This window comes from Pelodiscus sinensis, chromosome 2 (assembly GCF_052426305.1).
Source record: "Pelodiscus sinensis isolate ZL-2025 chromosome 2, ASM5242630v1, whole genome shotgun sequence".
NCBI lineage: Eukaryota > Metazoa > Chordata > Testudines > Trionychidae > Pelodiscus > Pelodiscus sinensis.
Window position 1 is genome coordinate 131,293,303 of NC_143053.1, and position 26,959 is coordinate 131,320,261.

Sequence of the window (26,959 nt, forward strand, 5' to 3'; positions counted from 1 at the left end):
TAGATGAATGCGGTACAGAACTACAAAAAGGCATCTGCAGCTTTAAATGTCTGTCTTTCTCTACTGATATTGAAAGGAAATTAAAACAAAGTATGGTGGCCTAGATTAGGAAGTTGGGGAAAGTTTACAGTGTAGTAGATACTACAAACTAGTAGTAATATGAACATCAGGATACTAATGAAATGTTTTAAAATCAACCAAAAACTAGTTTAATGTTGTCAAAATTATATGCCTCAATTTAGACATTAAAATCCACATATTGCTGCACAGGTGTGCATGCATGTGTGCACAGCCTGAATTTCACAGATACTGAGTAAACATGTCTGAGATTAAAGATATTGTTACTATTCATGCTATATTTAGTATGCAGATAAAAATAAGAGTTAGTCATTCTATGAAAATCACTGAAGAATCCCACAAGAAATTATAGCTGATAGTCACAATGGATCTCACCTACTGGGTGTTATTGGTTTTGACCAAATGAATAAATAAATGAAAAAAACAGTCAATTTCCAGTGTAAAATAAACATTATTTTATTTCTTGATGTTTATGCTTTTCAGAATTACTAGATAAATAACCCTGATAATCTTAATTGTTTTAGGTACTTATGCAGTAAAATGGCAGAGCATGATTTCCCATATGGTTTGGCCATTGTACGTCAGTCCTAACCTTGATGAACTCCAGTAAAACCAAAAAGCTTATGGGACAGCTGAAACCAGCAGATAATCAGTGAAACTGGCCCAGAGAGATCCCTAGGCTACGTCTACACTGGCCCCTTTTCCGGAAGGGGCATGTAAATTTCATGAGTCGTAGTAGGGAAATGCGCGGGGGATTTAAATATCCCCCGCGGCATTTAAATAAAAATGTCCGCCGCTTTTTTCCGGCTTTTAAAAAAGCCGGAAAAGAGCATCTACACTGGCCCCGATCCTCCGGAAAAAGTGCCCTTTTCCGAAGGATCTTATTCCTACTTCAAAGTATTCCTACTTCTCTTGCTGTTAATTGTATTAATCACCAAAGATCACTTTGCAGTTGAAATCCTGATTGTCAGATCCAATTTGATATCCACTGACAATCTGACAGTTAATTCCAGCAACTGTTTGCAATATTGATGTGTTTCTGTCGATAGTGGGATATTTTCCCAGTGTAGATGGTGAACTGCACTGTAATATGTAGATTGAATAGTTCAGCAACAATGTTAACTGCTCACTTTTATTCATGAAATATTCTGGAAATATACCTTTCTAGAAAGAGCACGTTCTTCTTCTTTTCTCTGAGGTGGAAGAATCTTTGGACTGCCTGATAATGAAGAAACTAGCCTATGTCTGTAGGTCTGAAGCTGACAGGATTTGGCTCCTGGATTGTGACCTTGCTGAGTAAGGGGCAGTGATTAGTAGCTACAATGTGCCACAAATATGGCGGGACCTAGACTTTGAGCTAAAATTTGGTTCTTGTGGTTCTGTACCAATCTTTTGGTGACACAGATTTTGTCCTTCTTGGTGGCAGCTCTGCTGTATGAAGGCAGAGTTGGGTGAAGCCATGTCTTCACCATGTCTCTGTTCTTCTGTACAGGTAAAGGGATCTGCAGTCTGGAGGAAGCTGATATGGTGTCAAAATTCATAAGAAGATCCTTCCACTCCCTTTGTCCCCAGCATGACATGTGACAGTTCAAGACAAAGTCCATAATTTGTGGAGAAAGCGCATATTAGCAATGTAGCCAGATTTGCATTTTTTAAACTAAGGCTACATCTACACTGGCATGATTTTCTGAAAGTGCTTTTAACGGAAAAGTTTTCCGTTAAAAGCATTTTCGGAAAAGTGCGTCTAGATTGGCAGGATGCTTTTCTGCAAAAGCACTTTTTGCGGAAAAGCATCCGTGGCCAATCTAGACGCGCTTTTCCACAAAAAAGTCCCGATCGCCATTTTCACGATTGGGGCTTTTTTGCAGAAAACACTACTGTGCTGTCTACACTGGCCCTTTTGCGCAAAAGTTTTTCGGAAAAAGACTTTTGCCAGAACGGGAGCAGCATAGTATTTCCAGAAAAGCACTGATGATCTTACATGAGCTCATCAGTGCTTTTCCGGAAATTCAAGCGGCCAATGTAGACAGCTGGCAAGTTTTTCCACAAAAGCAGATGATTTTGCGGAAAAACTTTCCAGTCTAGACACAGCCTAAGTGTATCCCATGATAAATATGGTTTCGAAGTCCTAACCCATTACCTGTATTTAATCTTGTAATCCCAACCTGAAGAATATTATTACTGGAGAAAGAAAACTGAAACATGAAACAGTTCTTTGATTGGTTATTATATTAAATTATGATATGCATAAATAAAAAATAAAAGAACAAAGTGGGGATGGGATTAATTTTCCTACATTTACAATTAAATACAAAATTGAGAGTTCTACATTTAGAACAAAAATAGCTTTTGAATTTCAAACTCCTCTTGAGGAATGTGGCAAATTCTGATCCTTTTTGACATAAGTAAATGCAAGGTCCTGCAAGAGATCTTTAGTAAATGCCTTCATCAAAAGTGAAGCTTGGAGTCTGGCAAAATGTAAGGGTGCTTTGCAAAGAGACTATATAAAGGCTAGGGGATAGCATAGACCTATAAATTCACAACGTATGTGTTCTCATCTCCCTAAGATACAAGGAATTAGGAAAACACTGAAAAGAAAGATACCTAGCTCTCCCATGACAATGGAACTTGTAGTGATGGAGGTCTTGCTTCCCAAAATGATACCTGACAAAAGAGAGAGGCAAACATTTCAGAAGAAAATTAATTCACTAAAATAATTTCCTTCTGGGTTTTAATTTTAGAAAAATTGGAACAGGTGTTTGTTTGCTTTGTCTTCTCTATAACTGTAACTATACTGGATTTTGTTTCCTCACCTTGAGAATATACACATCACGGTTAAGAACAGCAGATTCTTCATAATTAAGAGTAAATAAACCAAGTTTGCAGTATTCTTTGCTTTAACTACAGCTCATATTAATAAATAACTGCTTTACTGGTAATTTTTTTAAAGGGTTTGGTCAGAGCAAAATGAAACATTTTTGATCAATCAAATAGTCAAAAATACTTCATGTCAGACTAATGCTGTGTCTAGACTACATCCCTCTTTCGGTCTAGACGCGGTTCTTTCGAAAATGGCAGGCTTTTTCAAAAGATCCTGTACTCCTCAAAAAATGACCATGGTTTTACTTTTGAAATGTAGCGTGTTCAAAAGAGTGCCATGACACAATAATGCAAATGAAGCATGGGATATTTAAATCCCCGCTTCATTTGCAATTTTGAAGTGACTAATTTACATCCCTCTGTCAAAAGAGGTATATAGTCTAGACAGAGCATAAGAGTCTTGTTTCAAAAAATTAAAATATTTCATTTAAAAATATTGCAACAAAAAGTTTCAGTTCGTTTGGAATGTTTGCGTTTTCTTTTCCTTAAGGGTACTTCTACACTACAGAGGAAGATTGAAGCTGCCACTCTCCATATTCCAGATTTTGAATTAGTGGTCTAGTTAAGACAGCTAATTTGAAGTGAGAGGGGCACTCCAGTTGATGCTAGTAACCCTGTTTTCACGAGTCAGGGAAGTCGAAGGAAGAGCCAAGTTAAGCTACTTCGACTTCAGCTATGCAATTAATGTAGCTAAAGTTGCATATCTTGATTCAACTTTGTCCTGTAGTATGGACAACCATGAATGAACAACTTAATGTATCTTACACTAAATACTTCAGTGTTGGGGAATCTGTAATTTTACATCCCTTCTTCCCCTCCCTCCTTTCTTCCCTCCTAGAAGACTAACTTTGACCAAGTATGGCAAGCTCTACTTATAACCTTTGCATTTGACATTTTCCTCAATGAAATTTAAATATAAACTAATATCAATTTTTAACTAAAATATAATTATGCAAAAATTCATCCTGTTACAGAATGCAGCTTCTCAGCTGCTCTAGGATACAAGGAATGTATTTCACAGATGCATAGAGACTACAAAAGATCAGCTAGTCAACTCCCATCTCCTATGGCATGATTCTGGATATTTTTGTCTAAAATGTTTGACCTCCAGTGATGGAGATTCCACATTCTCCCTTCATCTGTTCTTCAGTAACTTCACTGGCTATTTGTTGACATAGGATGAAATTCAGATATAGGCAAAGGTCCAGAAGAAAATTCACACTGTTTAAAACATGTTTAAGACCTCAGTGGAGGTAATCTAAGCATAGATTTATGCTCTGCATAATAAATTCTATTAAGTGTTTGAGGGTATTGATAGTGCCTTGAAAGTTTGTTTTTAAAGATTTATAGTAGAAGCATGTTTAAAAGAGCAATCTGAAGGGAAATCTGATTTGTAAATGAGAAAGCCGGGCAGCTGCCTGGGGCACCAACTGATGGGGGGAGCCTGATGGCAGCTGTAAGGGTGCACAGCATCCCTTACAGCTGCCATCAGGTGCTGCACGTCTGGCACCTGCAGCACTGGCACTGCGGCGCTGGCCAGCAGCGCCCTTCCCCCCACAGTCGTGGGGCACTGCACAGCCCGGCGCGCGTGCCAGCAGCGCTGGCTGGGCCAGGTTGGGCAGCACATGCGCCGTGCGCCCCAGGGGCAGGCCCAAGGCTGCATGCCAGCGGCTGTGGCTGGCCCTCACATGTGCCGTGCACCCTGAGGGGCAGGCTCATGGCCCCTTCGGGTGCGGGCCCGCGCATGTGCCATGCGCCCAAGGGCGGCACCGCGCGTCCAGGCCCAGAGCATCAAAAGGGCTCAAGCCAGCCCTGGCTACAACAAATGGTCTCGTAGCACTTTATAGACTAACAAAACATGTAGATGGTATCATGAGCTTTCGTGGGTGCAGACCACTTCTCAGATGACCAGAGTTATGAGTACGGGATATAAAAACTCAAAATAAATAGAAGAGAAAGGGGGGGGGAGAGAATGATACTCTGTCTCCCACCCCCCTTCCTGTTTTTTCTTAAAGTATCTGGATAATGGGTGCTAAACCTAAGCAGATAAAGATCAAAGTCAATAGATAGATTGCTAAGACAGGAAGGATACCACTCAGAAAGCTGTGCAAGTTTGACACTTTCGGCACATGGTAGCATAAATTATATTTCTGGATGCGCAGGAATATGTGTTCTTGATCTTATAACTCACTTGGTTAGGCCTAATAATGGTATCAGCAGAGTTGAATATGTGGACAAAGCTGGCAACGGGGTTTGTTGCAAGGGAAGGTACCAGGGTTGGTATTAGTGTGGTATGTCCTGTGGTTGTTGGTAAGAATCATCTTGAGGTTAGGTGGTTGTCTATAGGAGACGGAGGCTACGTCTACATTGGCCCCTTTTTCGGAAGGGGCATGGTAATTTCACGCGTCGTAATAGGGAAATCCGCGGGGGATTTAAATATCCCCCGCGGCATTTAAATAAAAATGTCCGCCGCTTTTTTCCGGCTTTTAGAAAAGCCGGAAAAGAGCGTCTACACTGGCCAGATCCTCCGGAAAAAAGCCCTTTTCCGGAGGATCTCTTATTCCTACTTCAAAGTAGGTCCTACTTTGGTGAGACTGGGGAAAGGAGGCAGGAGAGGGAAGGAGAGAGGGTGGGAGAGGGAAGGGGGAAACCTGGAAGGAGGGAGCCGGAAGGGGGAAAAAGGAGGAGGGGAAGCTCAGGACTCAGGGTTGAAGTAGGAATAAGAGATCCTCTGGAAAAGGGCTTTTTTCCGGAGGATCTGGCCAGTGTAGACGCTCTTTTCCGGCTTTTCTAAAAGCCGGAAAAAAGCGGCAGACATTTTTATTTAAATGCCGCGGGGGATATTTAAATCCCCCGCGGATTTCCCTATTACGATCTCAAAAAATACCATGCCCCTTCCGGAAAAGGGGCCAATGTAGACGAGCCCGTAGTGTTCTATTGTTGGTTTTCTTGGGTCTGTCTTGAAGTAGATGGTTGGTATTTTGACTCAGAAAGCTGTTAGCACCTTCAGTGGTAGAGTCCCCACCAGTTTAAATCACAATTGAGTCCATTATCATGTGAATTGAACTTGTGTATGTAATGTAATTCCAAGCTTTCCTTGTGAATTTGGCTTGAGGAGCTGGCTTGTGACAAGACCACCACCTGCAGATCTGTCAGATTATGGTTAGGCAAGCAGAAATGTTCTCCAATGGGGTTCTGATTTAAACTGGAGCCTGCCAGGGCCCGGAGAAGGTGGGCACCTTCCTGGTTGAGGGTGGAGATCATGGACCTTATTCATGTTTGGGGGGGATGCCCCCAATGTCCATGATCTCCGCACTAGACAGAGGAACACGGCTGTCTGCGGCAGGATAGCTGCCAGCCTGGCCACCAAAGGCCACATGTGAACCCAGGAGCAGGTTTGCATGAAAATCAAGTTGGTCCGGGGAGACCCACAACCCTGAGTCCTGAGCTTCCCCTCCTCCTTTTTCCCCCTTCCGGCTCCCTCCTCCCAGGTTTCCCCCTTCCCTCTCCAACCCTCTCTCCTTCCCTCTCCTGCCTCCTTTCCCCAATCTCACCAGAGTTTCATTCTCCCCCCCAGTTTTGTTAAATAAAGAGAGTTTGTGTTCATGAAAAAATGTGTATTTTATTTGACATCAGGAAGGGGGGCTGGGAGGGTAAGTGGAAGGACGTGAGGGAGGAATGAGGCAATAGCCCCCAGTGGGGCAGACCAGTGAGGCTCTTAGTGCTCCTTAGGGTAGAAGCTCTCCTGCAGGGACTCCTGGATACTGACAGCGCCTCTCCCTCCCCCCCGATGGACCTCCCAGATGGCAGCCTGCAGAAAGTGCAGCCAGGCTTGCAGCAACGTGTCCACGAGAAGTACCAGAGTGCCTAGGGGCAGCTCTGGCTCCATGTTGCAGAGTGCTGTGGTGTCCCGAGTGAGGGCAACCAGATCACACAGAGACAAAATGCTTTGCTGTCTCTCATCAAGGCAGGCAAGCAAGCAAGGAAAGCTGAGAACTGGCTGTCCGGGGGTGTCCCTTTAAGCATAGGCCTCAGATAGCCTCAGGCAGCAGCCACACAAAGTAATTCCTGACCTGATGCCCTGCAGGACCTGGTTCCAACCAGCCTTAAATGCAATTCAGTGTCCACTCAGTGTGGACGCGCTATTTTAAAATAGCAAAAACTATTTTGAAATGCATTTTGTGTGTAGATGCGTTATTTCAAAATAAGCTATTTTGAATTAACTATTTCAAAATAATATATTTCAGAATAATGCTGTAGTGTAGACATACCCCAACAGACTAACTTGACTGCCCCCTGAAGCACAAAGAAAGCTGTTAGAAGATATGATTACTCCTTATAATTATATCAGAGAGAAAGAGGAGTTATATAAGTTAAGCATCAGGGTGGTCCCAGAAAAAATACATATGAACTGATCAGCAATAAGCTTAAGTTTGAAATTAGGTGAAGGTTTCTAACCATCAGAGGAGTGATGTTCTGGAGCAGACGCCCAAAAGGAGCAATGGAAGCAAAAAGCCTAATTGGTTGCAATGCTGAGCTTAGTACCTTTATGGAGGAGATAGTATCCCATGATTGCCTGCAATGGAATGTAGTTCATCAGAGACGGTAGCAATACTTCCCAACAGTTGAAAACAGGACACAAGATAAGGAGAACTCTGAGGGTGCGTCTACACAGCTAAGCGTCAATTGCTTAGCTTATTTTGAAATAAATAGGGAGTGTCTACACAGTATCTATTTCAAAATAGAGCACTCTTCCTCTGACTTCTCTTACTCCCCATACAATGAGGGTTACAGGAGTCGGAGTTAGAAGTCCTCCAGCTTGACAGTATTTTAACATTATTTCAAAATAAGTGCCTGCTGTGTAGATGTGGACAAAGTTATTTCAAAATAATGTCACTGTGTAGATGTACCCTGAGTTACTACAGAGAACTCTTTCCCAGGTATCTTCTTGGTGGGTGTTGCCCACATGTTCAGGGTATATTGGGGTCAGGAAAGAATTTTCCCACAAGTCAGATTGGCAGTGATAATGGTGAGAGTCACCTTCTTTTTCAGTATGGGGCATGGTTCACTAATTCTCCAAACACTGAAAGACTATTATACTCCATAAGAACTATACAGCTTGAGGGACCAACGTTAAGACGATCAAGTAAGAAGCAGAGCATTCCTAAACTGTAGACCTACACACACACACACACAGATGAGAGTCCATGTTTGTCTCTTGTCAGAGCAAGAGAGAGGACATGTTTCCTCAATAATCTTTTCTTTAGGTACAACACCAACATTAATAAATATATATGCTACTTTTAAAATGTGACAAATATAGATATGTACTTGCTGTCTAAAAACCAGAGAGAGAGGACAATATTTCTAAACTTCAGGCTTCCAGACAATTCTGTTCAGTACCAAGATACCCAACTGGTTGGACACACCTGAAACAGGACAATCTCAAACATGTAGACATTTTACTAAGCTTGGAAAGGCTTCATAAGATCAATACATCTGGTGAAATATTCAGTGTAACTCTGGTGATACAAGAGATACAATGATTTCTAAAATGGCCTCTAAACAAAGCATCAATTATGTCCCTTGTTCTATCGTCAGAAACTTTTAAGTGCTCCATCCCCTCGTTGTCCCCTACTCTCTTTGTTAAGGAGTAATAAAGACAGCTGCCAACATTTATAAAATATTTTGTTGTCTTTTTTTCAGCAGCAAGCAACCAAAATATACTTTATCCCCAATCTGTGAAATGCATCCATGGCCATTCAGGCTGGTAAAAGCCAATGAGACCAACTATTAAAAAATAATAAATAAAAATAGTAATAAAAATGATCAGTGCTCCTTCACAAAAGCACACCTACCAAACTCTTTGAAAAACACAATTGTTCCCTCAATTTTCAAGAAGCCAATGCTCAACCAGAAAACCTGTGAAACTACTGTTCTGTCTCCAGCCTTTTACTTCTGAGTAAACCACTTGAGGAAGTAGTAACCACTGATCATCAACAACATGAATATCAGACAACATTTGTGATTGGATGCCTCACGATCAGGCTTAAAATCAGAACCCAGCAACCTTTTTATGGCCCTTGACACAGGCATGCTCATACAGCTGGATCACTTTGCATTCTTTGACAAATGGCACTGTTAACCCACCTACATGACAAAACAGCAGTATTTGGTCCAGCATTACATTGGTTCCAGTCATTCCTCTTCAGCAAACCTCAAGTGGCTGAGTGTTCCTCATTACTAAAGGCCCTTGGTTGCAGATTCCCATGGGTACTATTACCTCTTCTCCCTCTTCATGAGATCACTGAGAAAGATGGACACGGGTTCAGCTGTCAGAAGTATGCTGATGGCACAGAATTATTTATTTCATTCTTTGCAGATACAGTCATTGTCGATGCTGAAATATCAGAATGAATACAAGAAATCAATGCCTGCATGAGCGTAGCTGGCTGATCTTGAACCCAGCTGAGCAAGATCATTGTTATGCTGGTCATAATGGGGAATCATTTTCAAGAGCCAGCTAGATTGTTATCTCCAGTTTCCATTGAAGGCATGTAGTCCTCAGTCATCAAAGTGGTATGAGCTTCAAGGTCATGTTTGGCTCCTCACTTTGTCGCTTCCTTCTGTACAAGGAGCCAATCATTGTGGTCCATACATTTGTCATCTCCAGTCTTGATTACTGCAATTCACTGTGTTTGAAGCTTAATATGAAGAAGATTCACAAGCTATACTTGGTACAGAATACAGCTGTGCACCATCTCCCTGGCTCAGTCTGCTGTGAGGACATCTGATCTGTACTCTTTGCTGGCTCATAGTTAGATTCTCGTGCCCGTTAAAAGCTATGGTTCTAATTTTCAAATTGATTTATGCTTCAAGCCTGTTACATTAAAAATCATATTTCAATTTATGAACCTCTGGCTACATCTACACTGGCATGATTTTCCGGAAATGCTTAAAACGGAACAGTTTTTCCGGAAAAGCGTCTGTGCCAATGTAGACGCGCTTTCCGCAAAAAAGCCCCGATCATCATTTTCGCGATCGGGGCTTTTTTGCGGAAAAGAAATCTGTGCTGTCTACACTGGCCCTTTTCCGGAACAGTTTTCCAGAAAAGGACTTTTGCCTGAACGGGAGCAGCATAGTTTTTCTGGAAAAGCACTGATGATTTTACAGTAGATCGTCAGTGCTTTTCCGGAAATTCAAGGGGCCAGTGTAGACATCTGGCAAGTTATTCCAGAAAAGCGGCTGATTTTCCGGAATAAGTGGCCAGTGTAGACACAGCGTCTGTGTCAACTGCACTCTTCTGGGACAATGCAAATCAGCTAGGGACTTAACTACTGCTATTGATTTCATGTGTAGGATGCTCAACATACAACTGGGATAAGTGGTGGTATATACCCCCTAATCTAGATTGATAAAATAGATTAATGTTTAAAGTTAGAAAAAAAGTTGTGAAATACTGGTAAATTCATATATAAAAATAATAAAAATGCTTTCCTTTGGTTGCTCCACGGGTCAAAATTTTATCTCTTTCCCCTGACATTTCCATAATTATCCTTTTTATACAACACATATTCCTCTTGACTTTACAATAATGTAGGGTTCCGTGAAAAACATGTTTGTGGAAAGTGTCATAAACACCATCAAGGGGAATATATGTTTTTCAGTTGAACACTTTAAATATCTCCTCCATTTGTTACCAAGTATTAATTAGGTTACAGAAAGTTCAGGTACCACAGAATTGTAGAATCCTGGGGCTAGAAAAGAGCTCAGGAGGTCATCAAGTCCAGCCCCCTACCCAAAGCAGGACCAATCCCAGCCAGGGCTTTGTCAAGCCGGGACTTAAAAACTTCTAGGGATGGCGTTTCAACCACCTCCCTAGGTAGCACATTCCAGTACTTCACCACCCTCCTAGTGAAATAGTTTTTCCTAATATCCAACATAGGCCTCCTTCACTGAAACTTGAGACCATTGCTCCTTGTTCTGCCATCCATTATTACTGAGAACAGCCTCTCTCCATCCTCTTTGGAACCTCCCTTCAGGAAGTTGAAGGCTGCTATCAAATCTCCCCTCACTCGTCTCTTCTGCAGACTAAATAAGCCCAAATCCCACAGCCTCTCCTCGTAGGTCATATGCTTCTGTCCCCTAATAATTTTGGTCGCCCTCTGCTGGACCCTCTCAAAAGTGTCTACATCCTTTCTATTGTGGAGGGCCCAGAACTGGATACAATACTCCAGATGTGGCCTCACCAATGCTGAAGAAAGGGGAGTAATAACTTCTCTAAATCTGCTGCAAATGCTCCTCCTAATGCATCCTAATATGCAATTACTCTTCAGAAGCTGTAAGAACACACTGTTGACTGGTATCCAGCTTCTCATGCACTGTAATCCCCATGTCCTTTTCTGCCAAACTGTTACTTAGCCAGTCAGTTCTTAGCCTGTAGCAATGCTTGAGATTCTTTCACCCCAAGTGTGGAACTCTGCACTTGTCCTTGTTGAAACTCATCAGATTTCTTTTAGCCCAAATCCTCCAATTTGTCTAGATTACTCTGGACCCTATCCCTACCATACAATGTATCTACCTCTCCCCCAATCTTAGTGTCATCCACAAACTTGCGGAGGGTGGAATCCATCCCTCATCCAGGGCATTAATAAAGATGTTGAATAAAACCAGCCCTAGAATCGATCCTTGGGGCATGCCGGTTGAAACCAACCATCAACTAGACATCGAGCCGTTGATCATTACCTGTTGAACCCGACAATCTAGCCATCTTTTCAGCCACCTTACAGTCCATTTATCGAATCCATACCTCCTTAATTTACTGGCAAGAATATTGTGGGAGACCATAATGTTATGCCCATACAAAGCACACGAGATCTTTTATAGGGGAGAAGGCAGCACGCCACATTTATTGAGATTACAACAGTTAGTATATGCTTTTCAGTCACCCACACATACACACACCATGCACACAGTCCTGCCAGTTGATATTATAGTTACCAGTCCAGATTCTGGATCAATCTATCAGAGGGGTAGCCGTGTTAGTCTGAATCTGCAAAAGCGACGAGGAGTCCTGTGGCACCTTATAGACTAACTGAAGTGTAGGAGCATAAGCTTTCGTGGGCAAAGACATGCATCTGACGAAGTGGGTCTTTGCCCACGAAAGCTTATGCTCCTACACTTCAGTTAGTCTATAAGGTGCCACAGGACTCCTCGTGGATCAATCTAGTGGCCAGAAAGATTTATTGCAGAGGGAAGCCAGGCTTTGTCGGTCACGATCCAATGTTCCTGGAGCTGGTGGCAAGATGAACCCAGAGTCCCAGGGCAAAGCATCCTGTTCTTTATAGTCCTTTTTCTCTGTTGAAATCTATGGATTTTGCTGTGTCAGTTTGTGACCAGTTACTCCTTAATTGGTGTTATCTTTTGATGTTAACATTCCAAAACACCTCCGAGAGGGTCATCCCGTTCTGGACTGAGTTAATCGATTATCTTTAGGAGTGCCAGCCTCCACCTTAGGGTCATCAATCTGCCCTTCCTTAATCATGGATGTGCGTTGATGGTTCTCTGGTGTCGATAAATCTCATTAAATTTCTTCATCCCTTCTCTCTTAATCATCTGTTTTTAACTATGGCCTTCACACCTTATCTTTTTCTGATGCATACATTCCTCATTCACACAGTCTTTTACAGAGAACTTCAAAGGTATACAAACAACAGTGTTTTATATTGAGCAATAAAAAAGAATTGTAAATTAAACCTTACTAAATCTTGTAATCAAACAGTTCACATTGTGGCCCAGGCCTTCCACATTCCTCTAATCTTATTAACATAGACACAATACAAGATCCTGTCTCTTACTTACTAAACCTTAAAACAAAGAAATGTATATTTAACTAAAGGGCCTAATGGTCTGTCCCTGCCTTAACATCAGTACAGACACTGTATAATAATAATAATAATAATAATAATAATAATAATAATAATAATAATAATAATAATAATAATAATAATAATAATAATAATAATAAAACACGTTTCTATATAAGTAATCTTTCGTCTGTTTTATTATTGGTGAGTTTTTCTAGGATCAATTGTTCAATGCTGTCTCTTTTTAAATAATGTTCCTGAGAGTGATGTGTGTGAAGCATATTATGATGGTAGAGAGAATGGTTATATTAATAGGAAACACAATGTGTTGGGTTGTTCCAAGTTTGTATTTTTACTGTGCACTTTTTTTGCACAGCTCAGAAGCAGATGTGTGTTTAAGGTAAGGGTTTACAACTCCTTTTGATTATGGGATATACATGGCAATAGGATCAGAACAAAACCGCCTCAAGCTTTTTTTTTTTTTTCCTCAGTCTTCCAAGGTAAATCAAATATGTAGATGACATTTAGAAGTGGCAGGAATGATATTTCAATAATCATGCATGTCTATACTTTACATATCTTTAAAATACTGTTCTTTGAGTAGAAGCCAAATAATTAGGGCTTTTTGCTTTGTTTGTTTGAAATAATGCAGATATATTTTATTTTAGGAATTCATGAAATCAAAGTTATGTACACATCTGTTGAAAAGCTGTTAAAAATTGCCTGGCAGAAACATTTTGTATACAGTCAGCTGTCTTGCTGATTGCATTTTAAGAGAATGCTTCCCTGCGCTGATGACATTCAGTTTCCTAATTCGCTTTTAATAAGGCAATCCTTGTCTGAGATTTATTTCCTTAAGATAATGAAATAGGATTACTGAGGAATTAACAGCAATGCCATTAACATTTTTTTCTTTTGGTATCACCTCATGTTTTCTGTTAGAAAGTAACGAGATTTATTTTTCCTAGACGAGGGCAATATATGCAAGAACTGACGAACAACAGATGAGAACTTAATTCTTTGGTGAAATTAAGACACTGATGTATTTGAGGTATGTATGATTTATAAATCATATAATATTTTTCAGTATTTCTGCTTTTGTTAAAAATAATTTTATCTGGTTTTGAACATTTGCTTTTAATCACATCTTCTGAAGGTATACATGTAAGCTTCACTTTAGGGTATGGTGAGAAAACTTTTTTGGGTCCACAGAAAAATCAGTCAGCGGCCACACATAAGTGAAAAGAAAAACAAAACAAAACCCTCATTCATGTGGCCCCTAACTGGGGAGAAAGGCATTCCCTCGCATACCAGAACCTAGAGGGGGGCAGGCTAGTAATTTTATATGCTCCATCCTCATGAGAAACAACCAGGGGCTAGAGCACCAGCACAGGTTCCCCAATGCTGTGGTGAAGCCCTGAACCTCAGGGGCCAGATCCAGGCAAGTCAGGTGCCACATCTGGCCCCCAGGGCTTAGGTTCCCCACCCTTGTTTTAGGGGAAGCCCAGAATCATTCGTGCAAGTATGCATGCATTTTTCTCCTTGTATTTGATATTGTTAAGCTATTTAGAAATCTATTTCTGTTTTATCTACATACAATAAAGCATCAATAGCAAGCTGTCTATGGAGGCTAGTTATATCCAGATAAAACCTTGTCACTAATGAGTCTACCCTGTTTCTAAACATTTTATTTGCAACTATTTTCCGTGTGCCTGGTTGAAGCAATAGGAATTCTAAAACAGGATGGTATTTAAATGTTCTGAAGGAAATCATAAACATTTTTCAGATTGTGTTGCAAGCTTATATTCAGGATATTAGCGTTGTCTCTACAGTGCATTCTTGCGTTTAGTGGCTCCAAGTGACATTTACCAGTTCAATGTCAAAATAAAATAGTTTGTAAGTAAATTCTATATAGGTTAATAGGTGTTCAGGGGGTAGACCACAAAAGGCAATCAGTAAGTATGGAGGCCAATGGGGGCTGTGATGAGAAAATCCAGAATCTACTATAAAAGGAATTAAAATTGTATGATTAGCCCTGTTGCTAAGATGTCAGAAGTAGTTCTGATTTCTGTGGGTTTGATTCAACCTATGTAAATTTCACCTACGAAGTTTATAGTGAATATATTCATCCACTTGGTCCTAATATAAAGATTCTTATACACATACAGACAGTTATCAGCACACTCAACAAACTCCATTTTACAGCAAAAAAAATAGATTCAGTCCTGGTCTTACTGCTGTCACTTGCTAGGCTTGAGCAGAGGAATTGCACCCGAAAAGGACCTAAACAGTTATATGAGAAACAACATAAATATGCAGGTGATGGTTAGAAAGACGACTTCCCAAAGACATTGTAATGTAATAGAAGACTGTTTTCTGGGCTGGAACCCATTTCTTTCCCCTCCTCCATTGGCAACCCCAGTTCTCCCTTCCATTGAATAGCTCAAAGAGCCAAACTGACAATGTCAGAAACACTGAGTTTTCCCAAATAGCAATTTTCAGGCTGTGCCAAGTGTTATTTCTTCAATCTTTATGTTTTCAGGTCTGAATTATAAACCACCTCTCTTCTATTGGTGTTCTCCAAAAGTTGAGATAAGCTGATGTGTGCTTGATGGCAGGTTATTTTTGAGAAACTTTTACCAGCTGCTGAACTCATGGCTTTATAAATTGGTCTCTGTAGCCCAGCCCAAGACTTTTGACCAATGGGCCTCATTTGTTACTAAAGCCTTAACTTGAGGAGGTTGATTGGACAGATTTGGTAGTCTGTTAGAGGTGAGAATTTTGTTGCGTTCTTTAAAATGTATTTTGTACCATAAATCCCTAGCTGACATTGGCTCAGTTTTGTTAATTGCTGTTTTTATGTCATTAATATTATGGAATGTTTTGAAGATGCGTGTAAGAAAAAATGGAACACATTTTATACATCAAGACAAATAAATGAAAATAATATCTCATTTCCTAACATTATCTGGATCTCAGGGTACGTCTACACTGCAACACTATTTCAAAATAACTAGCACTATTCCAAAATAATTTAGTCTGTGTCTCACAGCAGGCAGTTATTTCAAAATAGTGTCCAAATACTGTCAAGCTGGACGACTTCTTACTCTGACTCCTGTAACCCTCATTGTACAAGGAATAAGGGAAGTCAGAGGAAGAGTGCTCTATTTCTAAATAAGTGCTGTGTAGACCATCTCTATTTCGAAATAAGATACGCAATTGATGTAGCTCAATTTGCCTAGCTTATTTGAAGTTAAGCCCTGCAGTGTAGAAACACCCCTAGATGTTTATTGATCATTCTAGCGTTTATAACCATAGATTGGTCTCTTTCAATGACTTCTCTTTCTTTCTTCTTGGATGAACCAATATTTGAAAATATTTTTGAAGTGACCAGAGAGAACCCAGAGAATGGATATAGATGTCACACATTCTCACATAATTCTAAGTCAGTTATCATGTCCAACATTCCTATGGGTTTCTTAAAGGAACTAACATTACTTCAGGGGGTAGCCGAGTTAGTCTGTTACAGAAAAAAACAACAATTGGTCTGGGAGAACTTTATAGACTAACAAAACTGTAGATGGTATCCTGAGCTTTCGTGGGCACAGCCCACTTCTTCAGATGACCGGTCAACTGAAGAAGTAGGCTGTGCCCATGAAAGCTCAGGATACCATCTACAGTTTTGTTAGTCTATAAAGTGCTCCCAGAACAATTGTAGTTTTTAACTTATTACTGTATCTTTCACAACCAACCAAATATTTGTTGGCTTTACTAGAATAATATTCCAATCCAATTGAAACTGCCTCCATTAGCTAATCCCATTGCTAATTTTATATAATTGCAACTATTTTGACCCCTCTACTTTCCCATGTTTCTTTTCTAGTTTTTGTTAGTTTTAAAATAATTAATGGATACCACATAAGAAAACAGAATTAAGCAAGTAGGAAAGAAAAATATTTATTCAGAGAACAAATGGATTTCCATTTTTGGGGTTGCTTTTTTGTCTGACTTAATTAGAGAATTCAGTGCTGCATTTCTGCATCCTTATCGACCATTTTGTTTTAGCTGTATTTGGTGGTGGGATGTTGCTATAGGCTTATATGATTTGGCTTGGAGGAAGGAGAAAGACAGTGATACTGAGATGGCCAATCTTTTGGGTAGAGGACTAGAATGCTAATGAGCTGTGGTCGTGATGAATCAGGGTGAGAGCAGGTAGTCATGAGAGAACAAAACAAATGAGATCTTAAGTTAAGAGTGTTGTGAGGAGCCAGGTCAGATTTGGTGGTGATATCTGGTGCTTATGATGCTGGAGGTAATGAAAGGGATCAGAATAAATGTAAAGCAGAACAAATGTGAGGAACAGAGGTGCCAGATACTCAATCAAAAGGGCTGTATGCACAGATGCTGATTTGTGGGGGACTCTAGGGAATTTCTAACATAGGAGAAGTTGTAGGCTATTTCAAAGTCATTGCTTCTGATAGGGAAAATGGTAGTGAGGATATTTGTCAAGGTCTTGCAATTCATAACTTCAGGTGAGAAGAAATCTTTAATATTTACCGTCAGTAAATAGTACTGTACTGTGGTTAATGAGATCTACATTTTTATCACAAAAGCAAAGTCCACTCTAGTTCTTGTTTACCTCCACCGATCCATCCTCCTTTCCACACATAACAAAATAAGAATGAACTGGCCTTTTCATCACTCCTCAAAAGGAATAGTGTTCTGGCTGCTCAGGTAGATTTATATAACCAATCCTTCTTACAGATTGTGAAATTCAGGAACTTTCTGCCCCTTAGAAGGTATCTGCAGCATCTATCATTTGTATGCCATTTTTCAGACTGCCAGTTTATGATTCGTCCTCTGTTTGCAGTATTTTCAAAATGTTCCTGAAGCAGTTTGATAAGGGTCCAATGGAATTGCTACGAGAATGCAAGACAGTTCTCAAGTGTTTTAGGACTTCACCCAAAGCCCAGTGAAGCCCATGTAAAAAAAGATGCACTGTCCTCCAACGTTACAGCTCAGAGTGCTGCTACCCATGAAAATGGCGCTTTTCTGGAAAAAAAAAATGTATTTCTTCTAAAGCATTGTCTTGTTCAGATGTATCCAAAGATTCTTCTTGAATAGTCTTTGGTAAGGTTGGGTATTTATGGAGAACCTTTTGACAAGATAAAGGTTTCCTTATTTTATATCTTCCCACATTTCATGTGCACAATTAGGTGTTAAGGGCTAAAATCTGGGCTGATTTATACCCTGTACATGGTCCCTGAATCCAGGATATATGTAATAAAAGTGAGCATAAGAAAAACCATACTGAGTCAGACCGACACCATCTTCTAACAGTGGGTAGTGCTAGTGTAAGCTGCCTGGCTCAGTCCTGGGCCTGAGACCTGTGCTCGGGTCCTTAAACAAGTGTCCAGTGGTCCCCTTTAAACCCAGGCTCTGAGTACAGGGCAGCGCAATCAATCAATACTGTCTCAGGTCTTAGGTATGGTGGGCAGGCAAACAAATAGCGATTCACAGTCTGTCAGCCCAAGCCCTGGTTCAGGGCAGGGCAGACAGACAGACAGAAAATAGAAAACTAGCAAGAAAGAAGGGGAGACTGCTACCCAGTGTGTGGAGTTGCAGGGGGGACACAGGCCCTCCCTACTTCACTGCATCCCAGCCCAGAGCCCTAACAGTGGCAGCCCTGACTGCCACCAGGGTCAGCAGGGAACCAGCCCCACAAGATGCTGACACCCTGAAGTACAATGAGGCTATCCTGACTGTTCTTGGCTCCCCCGGGCCATTTCCTAACTCCCCCTCGGCCTCTGCCTGGCTCCATGGTGTTTGCAAGTTCTCAGGGTTGTCAGAGCCTGAACCCTCAAGTGGCGGTAAAAAGGTCTCCTCTTTGGGGTGAGGACCCGGTGGTCCAGGCAGTCCTCAGCCTCAGTAAAGTCTTCAGCAGCCTCCCAGCTCAGGACCTTAAGGTCAACTTTTATACTACTCACCCTGCCCCTTGGCTTCTGGGGAATTAAAGGAGCAGGACCAGACTCGGCCCACCCAGGTTTGGAGATAGGTTCTTCCCCCTCTGGGTCAGTAAGCAGCCACACCTGCTCACTACATCTAGGTGCCCCAAAGATAATAAACAGAACAGATAATCATCAAGGGTGTATCTAGACTTCAGGGTTTTGTGGACAAAAGTGGACTTTTGTCAACAAAACTATACCTGCATATACACTACTGCCGAGTTATGTCAACATTAGTCGACAAAACATGGCAGTTTTGTCCACGGTGGTAAACCTCATTCTACGAGGAATAATGCCTTTTGTCAACAGAGTTCTGTCAACAAAAAGCATGATTGTATCCACACTGCTTTTTCAAAAGAGAGCATCTAGACTCTGTCGAAAAAGCAGCTTGCTTTGTCGACAGAACTGGCTGTAGTCTAAACGCTTTTTGTCAACAGAAGCTTTGTCGACAGTATCTGTCGACAAAGCCTCTGTCGACAAAAGCCTGTAGTCTAGATGTACCCCAAGTGATCCATCCCCAGACACCTATTCCCATCCTCTAGCAAACAGAAGCTAGGGACACTCCAGAGCATGGCTTTGCACATCAAGACACAGAAGGGTCTTAAGGCCTGATATACACTAGGGCTGTGTCTACACTGGCATGAATTTCCAGAAATGCTTAAAACAGAATAGTTTTCGTTATAAGTATTTCCGGAAAAAGAGTGTCTACATTGGCAGGCTGCTTTTCCAGAAAAGCCCTTTTTCCGGAAAAGCATCTGTGGCCAATGTAGACGCGCTTTTCCGGAAAAGAGCCCCGATCGTCATTTTCGTGATCGGGGCTTTTTTCCGGAAAAGACTACTGGGCTGTCTACACTGGCCCTTTTCTGGAACAGTGTTCCGGAATAAGGACTTATGCCCGAGCGGGAGCAGCGTAGCTTTTCTGGAATAGCGGATGATTTTGTACAGTAGAGCGTCGTTGCTTTTCCGGAAATTCAAGGGCCAGTGTAGACAGCTCGCAGCTTATTCCGGAAAAGCGGCTGATTTTCTGGAATAAGTGGCCCAGTGTAGACACAGCCTAGGAGTTTAGGTCTAATTTAGCCACATAAGGTCAATTTTCTAAACAGAGGGTGTACATTACCAAGCCTGTTCCATTGACTTTAAGTGCTGCTGAAACCAATTTCAGTACTTTTGCTTTTCATAAGGAATAATGCAAAATTTGACAGTGCCTGGATGAATTCATAGTAGTGTAGATGCAGCATTGAGAAAGTTGACATTTTGGCCTCTGAAAGGCATCCCACAGTGCCCCACTGTGACAGCTCTGGCCAGAACTTACACCTTTACTGCTCTCCAGGGCTATCTCTACACTGCAAACAAATGAGAGCGCGATTTGCATATCTTCTGCCAATCCTTTTTGCAGAAGAGGTTTTGCTGCTAAAAAGCCCCGTGTAGACGGGGCCATTTGTTAGAAAAAAAAAACCTTTTTCACAAGATCCTGTGAACCTCATTTTATGAGGAATACTCCAGGGGCTCCCAGCAGTGCCATGTTAAGATAAAGGAGCTCAAGCAGTCCTATCACAAAACAAAGGAGGCAAATGAGTGGTCTGGTGCATCACTGCAAATATCAATAGCCAGCTGTATGCAATACTAGAGGGGCCCAACCAGCTTCCCAAGCCAGACTGTGGAATCTGGCAACGACACTCGGCAGTGGTATGGAGGACAGCATGGTAGTGGAGGAAGAGGAGGAGGAGGACAAAGAATGGCCAGCTGGTGAGCAGCGAGAGTCAAGAACTTTTCATCACTTTGGAGACAATCCCGTCCTTCCAGGATGTCTCACAGTTTGGCCCTTCTGGTGAGTTCACAATTTTTTTCTTATTACATGTGGGTTCGGACAATGGGGAATTAGGTGCAGCACGCTCTTTCTGCTTACACAGCGTGGGGGTCTTGGAACAGCTTGTCAACATGTCTGAAGATGGAGTGGGAGTTATGTCTGCACAGTTCCACGAAGCTCTCACATAGGAATTCTTTGATCCTTCTGAGAAGGTTTTTGGGGAGGCTACCCTTATGCCATCCTTCACAGTAGGACACTTTCTCATGCCAAGCCAGCAGTAAGCGGTCTATTGCTGCACAAAGCACTGCAGCATAAGGCCCAAATTCTGGCCACATTTAGGCTGTGTCCAGACTCCATGCCTCCGTCGACGGAGGCATGTAGATTAGCCAGCTCGGAAGAGGGAAATGAAGCCGCGATTAAAATAATCGCGGCTTCATTTAAATTTAAATGGCTGCCCCGATCTGCCGATCAGCTGTTTGTCGGCAGATCGGGAGAGTCTGGACGCGATGCCCCGACAAAGAAGCCTTTCTTCATCGACACAGGTAAACCTGGTTTCACGAGGCTTACCTGTGTCGATGAAGAAAGGCTTCTTTGTCGGGGCATCGCGTCCAGACTCTCCCGATCTGCCGACAAACAGCTGATCGGCAGATCGGGGCAGCCATTTAAATTTAAATGAAGCCGCGATTATTTTAATCGCGGCTTCATTTCCCTCTTCCGAGCTGGCTAATCTACATGCCTCCGTCGACGGAGGCATGGAGTCTGGACACAGCCTTAGTCACCAACAGCTTCCTATCACTCTGTTTGATTCAGAGAAAATGGATCTTTTGCATATCAAGCTGGATGAAGCAGGGGACACTATTAGCTCTGCCTTTGCTGCTAGCATGGCTTTAGCCATTGGCATCCCTTCCCTTCTTCCCTCCCACCTACAGGTGTCTGCAGGATAAGAAAATAGCACACTCCCAGGAAGTGGTGTGCGGCAAATATAGAGGAGCAAAGCCACATGAGCCAACACCCTGTCCCTGCCTTCTCCCTCCCACCTGTAGGACCATGCCCTGGAAGACTCCTTACCATGCCTGTGTCCAAAAAGTATGAGTCCAGGTGTTTCCTTAAGAACTCTGTTGTGTACCTGCTGTACAGTAGCCACTTTAAAGCATAACTTTGTCCTTATACAGAAGACATCTCCATTGTCTTTAGAAAGACCGTTGCTGTATATTAAGAGATCAAGTTTCAGGCTACACAATACATCTCCTATAATTTGTATCTTTGTAACTTTTTGTTACAGCAGGAACATCAGGGAGGTTGCTGAATGCTCCCTCAGCTCCAGCAGTTGTCCGGCTCACACAAATACACATGCAAAAACAGACAAGGGAAGACATGTTTAAGGAACAAAAGGAGTGGAAGAATAAGTTCCTGGAGGAGATGCCAGTGACAGGAGAGGATAGCAGAGCAGCAGGAGAGTATAGCAGAATGGTAGGAGAGGAAAGCATTCAGGGAATTGCAAGCAAAGCAACAGAAGAATGTATTTTTGCCCCTGGTGGGTGTGGTGGAGTGCCTGCCTGGAGGGGATCCTACTTGCCACCCTATGCAGAATAATTTTCCTTTCTCACCCAGTTCCATAGCTTTCACCCCCAGGGGCCTCAGGACACAGCAGGGGGTGGGGAATCAAGGGTATGCTCATACTCAACCTCCAAAGCCTCAGGAGGTAAAAGGCTGTCTTTCTCACATTTCTGATCCCCCCCCCCTCACTCCTTCAGGTCCTACCATGGACTTCTTTTCTGTTCCTGCTGTCTTCCTTAAATAAAAATGCATGATCTCTGAACAACAGTTTCTATTTGCATTGCCGGGATGGGGAGGGCGATTACAGACAAACACACAAATGCAGGGGCACCTCATTGAGAGCAATGTGCATGACTCAAAATTTATAATACTTTTTTTCAAAGCTTCTGATTTGCATTGCCCTGCTCTGTGTTCTCTTTATTGGCCTCGTGCCTGGCTGCTCAAAATCTCTTGCTAAGTGTTCGGCCTCAGCCCTCTACCCTGCCAGATAACGTTCCCCATTGCTCTCACAAATATTATGGAACATGCAAATAAAGCCCGGCATATTTTAATCCCGCACTTCATTTGCAAGTTCGAATGACTACATTAGCCACCCTAGTTCGAACGAGGGTGGCTAGTGTAGACATACCCTCTGAGACTGAGATACTGCCTTGTCCTCTTCCTGGTGGAGTGACTTGTATATATTCTTGAAATAGTGCACCATTAGGCACACCAAAGTAGACATCAATAGCACAATACTTTGGTGCACAACGTAATCCAAAAAGGGGGCCATACTCGTTCTGCTATGGCTTCTACACAGGTAAACAGGGCCAAAACCCAGAATGCAAAGTGGCACAGGAATTGTGAAATAGCTACCCACAGTGCATCACTTTCAAAGTTGATGGCAGTCTCCCTAGTGAGGACACATTATTTCAACCATGTTTAATTCTTGCACACATGGGGACACAAACCTTTTACTTTACAAAATGGGGTGGCAAGAAATCAACCTTAATAAATTCAACCATATCTCATAGTGTAGACATGGCCTAACATTGTATACATTTATTTTAAATGCTATTCTATTTTAATAAATATATCAATTTAAATTTTATATGGTGTACATAAAGTATTGTAAAGATGGGCTAATATAAATTAAATAAAGGGAGTTGAAACTGCATACTGATGTCATTTTGCACAATCTCTGAAGAGACACATCTATTTTATACTTCTCTGATCACTATAACTTAGTTTTAATACAGTGCATACATATTATCATGTTCCTGTTCTGTTAATTTTAAACCTGTTCCAGTTGAGGGTCTTAGTGTCAGGATTATTGTTGGAGCTATGGAGGATATCCTACCAAATCCTACTACTTAGCTACTTCTGCTGCAGAATGAAAAACTAAATGCACTGCTTTGATTTAGAAACAGTAAGAATAGGCTGAATCCTACCCTGAAAGCTATAAAGCAAAGTGATGCTGAAGCCATAATGAACAAAATGAACAGCTTACTGGCACCTGCTTTGACAGGGGAAGATGCAAGAATGGAAATACATCATATTTCAAAAACTTGAAATTAAAACAAGTGGCTCCATCTACCAATCCAACATCAGAATTGTATATCCCAGACTGCTTTTTTTTCCTGGTTCATCTTTGAGGTGTAGCTAAACTTTAACACTGTGTTGGACTGAAGGTCCTATGAGTGATCTACTGAAACTAACAAATCTCACATGAGTTGTTTCTGTAGTTTGTTTCAAGTTCTTGGGGGTTTTTTTCCTCCTTCCTTTTCCCCTCCCCCCACCCCCTTCACAGAGTGAGTGTTGCGACTGGCAGGTGGAAGCTGTGAGCTTCTAATCAGGGTTTGAAATCTAGAAGCCTCTGCTCATTGGTTGAGCCTTAATCAGGGGGAGGGGCTATCAGGCAGTCCAGGGCTTTATAAAAGGAGTGAGTCAGCAACCAGGGAGCTTGCAAACAGGGGCTGTTAACAAGGAGTTTGGAGAGGGAGTTGGGAAGGAGGTGAGATACACTCGCCATTCGTTAAAATCTTTTCACTACACTTCTGCCCTTCAAGGATGTATTTAATTACAGGCGAGGAATCTCTCAGAAGGAAGCCAGGTAAGGATGGTGATAGGTCTGCTGTTGTTATCTACACTGCATGTGCCATGTTTGTTTTCCTCCCAGAAGACAGAAGGGATTTTATCTGCATAAGTGCACGCTGATCACCATTTTGGAAGAAAAATTAGAGGACTTGAGGGCCAAGTATCAACCTTACATTCTATCAGAGAGGATGAAGACTTCCTCGATAGAAGGCAGCATTTAATTCTGCAGGCACAGCAGGCTGAAGAGCCAGTCAGGGCAGTACAGGACAAGGAAGAGAAATGGCAGCATGAAACCTCTAGAAGGAGAAGAAGGCCAACTCAGGTATCCCCCATCCCTGTAGAGGTAAGTAACCGCTATCAGGCTCTCTCCACAGGCACTGTGGTGGAGAATGCTTTGGCAGGGACCTCTTAGGGAAGAAATCAGAAGGGAACACCATCTAATGGAAGGCATGGGATACGTTGTCCTAGATATGGGGGTTCCATGACCACCACTCCCAAAAGAAGATACCACCCAAGAGGGACTGAGTCATCCATTTGCTGTCCAGACCTGCAATCTCAAGAATCCCTCTCTTACAGGGAGCTCGCATTCAGGAAGTGACCGAGAGTCTTACAAAAGTAATTAAACCTTCAGATCGCTACCCCTTCCTGCTTCTCCATGTGGGCCAAGAATGACCTTCAGCGGGTTACAGCAGATTATGTATCACTGGGAAGAAGGATCAAGGAATTTGAAGCACACGTGGTGTTCTTGTCCATCCTTCCTGTTGAAGAAAAAGGTCCAGGGAGGGATCGTCGAATTGAGGAAGTAAAGGCATGATTACTCAGATGGTGTCAGAGAGAGGGTTTTGGTTTTTTCGACTATGGGACTCTGTTACAGGCACAAGGATTGTTAGGAAGAGATGGGATCCACCTAACCAAGAGAGGAAAGAGTATCTTCATGGGCAGGCTTGCAAACCTAGTGAGGAGGGCTTTAAACTAGGTTTGTTGGGGGATTGAGACCAAAGTTCTGAGTTAAGTGAGGAAGTTGGACACTGGGAAGAATCACAAGGAGAAACGAGCAACAAAGGAGGACACCTGATTCGGATAGAAAAGGTAGGGCGATCAACTAGTTATCTAAAGGTGTTTGTACACAAATGCGAGAAGCCTGAGAAACAAACAGGAAGAATTAGAAGCCCTGGCCCAGTCAAAGAACTATGATTTGATTGGAATCACGGAGACTTGGTGGGATGACTCACATAACTGGAGTATAAACTGTTCAGGAAAAACAGGCGGGGGAGAAAAAGAGGAGGAGTTGCATTGTATGTAAGAGAGCAGTATGATTACTCAGAGCTCCAGTATTTAGAGGGAGAAAAGACTGTTGAGAGTCTATGGGTTAAATTTAGAGATGGAAGCAACAGGGGTGATGTTGTTGGTGGTGTCTGCTATACACCACTGGATCAGATGGAGGAGGTAGATGAGGCTTTCTTTGGACAACTGAGAGAAGCTTCCAGATCGCAGGCCCTGGTTCTCATGAGGGACTTTAATTACCCTGACATCTGTTGGGAGACCAATACAGCAGTGCACAGACAATCCAGGAAGTTTGTGGAGAATGTTCAGGATAACTTCTTGCTACAAGTACTGAAGGAGCCAAACAGGGGCCATGCGCAGCGTGACCTGCTGCTCATAAACAGGGAGGAACTAATAGGGGAAGTAGAGCTATGTGACAAACTGGGAAGCAGTGATCATGAGATGGTAGATTTCAGGATCCTGAGTAAAGGAAGAAAGGAGAGTAGCAAAATACACACCCTGGACTTCAGAAAAGCAGACTTAGACTCCCTCAGAGAACTGATGGGCAGGATTCCCTGGGATGCTATGATGAAGGCAAAACGAGTCCAGGAGGAGCTGGCAGTATTTTAAAGAAGCCTTTTTGAAGGCACTGGAAGAAACCATCCCAATGCGCAGCAAGAAAAGCAAATAAGACCATAATAGACTGTGAAGAGCTTCAAAAAGATCTCACTAAACTAAGTGATTGGGCAACAAAATGGCAAATGAAATGTAATGTTGATAAATGTAAAATAATGCACATTGGAAAAAATAATCCCAACTATATGTACAATATAATGGGGACTATTATAGCTACAACTACGCAAGAGAGAGTTCTTGGAGTCATTGCGGATAGTTCTCTGAAGACATACACTCAGTGTGCAGCGACAGTCAAAAAAGGAAATAGAATATTAGGAATCTTTTAAAAAGAGATAGAGAATAAGACAGAAACTCTATATAAAACCATGGTACACCCACATCTTGAAAACAGCGTACGGATGTGGTCACCCCATCTCAAAAAAGATATATTGGCATTGGAAAAGGTTCAGAAAAGGGCAACAAAAATGATTAGGGGTTTGGAAAGGGTCCCATATGAAGAGAGATTAAAAAAAGTGGACTTTTCAGTTTAGAAAAGAGGAGACTAAAGGGGGAATATTATAGAGGTCTATAAAATCATGACTGGTGTGGAAAAAGGGAATAAGGAAAAGTTATTTACATATTCCCACAATATAAGAACTAGAGGTCACCAAATGAAATTAATAGGCAGTAGGTTTAAAACAAACAAAAGGAAGTTTTTCTTCACTAAGGGCACAATCAGTCTGTGGAACTCCTTGCCAGAGGATGTGGCTAAGATAGGACTTTAACAGAGTTCAAAAAAGAGCTAGATAGAT

At 42.0% G+C, this 26,959-nt stretch overlaps 2 protein-coding genes across 4 annotated transcripts in view; one reads left to right on the top strand and one right to left on the bottom strand.

Moving 5' to 3' along the window:
• CDH18 (cadherin 18) overlaps positions 1 to 26,959 on the top strand; it is a 1,008,237-nt gene that overhangs the window by 342,375 nt on the left and 638,903 nt on the right. For both annotated transcript variants that reach the window (XM_075921429.2, XM_089776420.1), the window contains one exon: positions 13,793 to 13,875. The gene's annotated coding sequence lies outside the window, so the exon portion shown is untranslated. The remainder of the gene's footprint in view (positions 1 to 13,792; positions 13,876 to 26,959) is intronic.
• The window catches only part of LOC106731726 (uncharacterized), a 138,247-nt gene that overhangs the window by 27,184 nt on the left and 84,104 nt on the right, over positions 1 to 26,959 (bottom strand). For both annotated transcript variants that reach the window (XM_089776423.1, XM_089776424.1), the window contains one exon: positions 2,683 to 2,742. In XM_089776423.1, the coding sequence (XP_089632549.1) occupies positions 2,683 to 2,742 (60 nt within the window). The remainder of the gene's footprint in view (positions 1 to 2,682; positions 2,743 to 26,959) is intronic.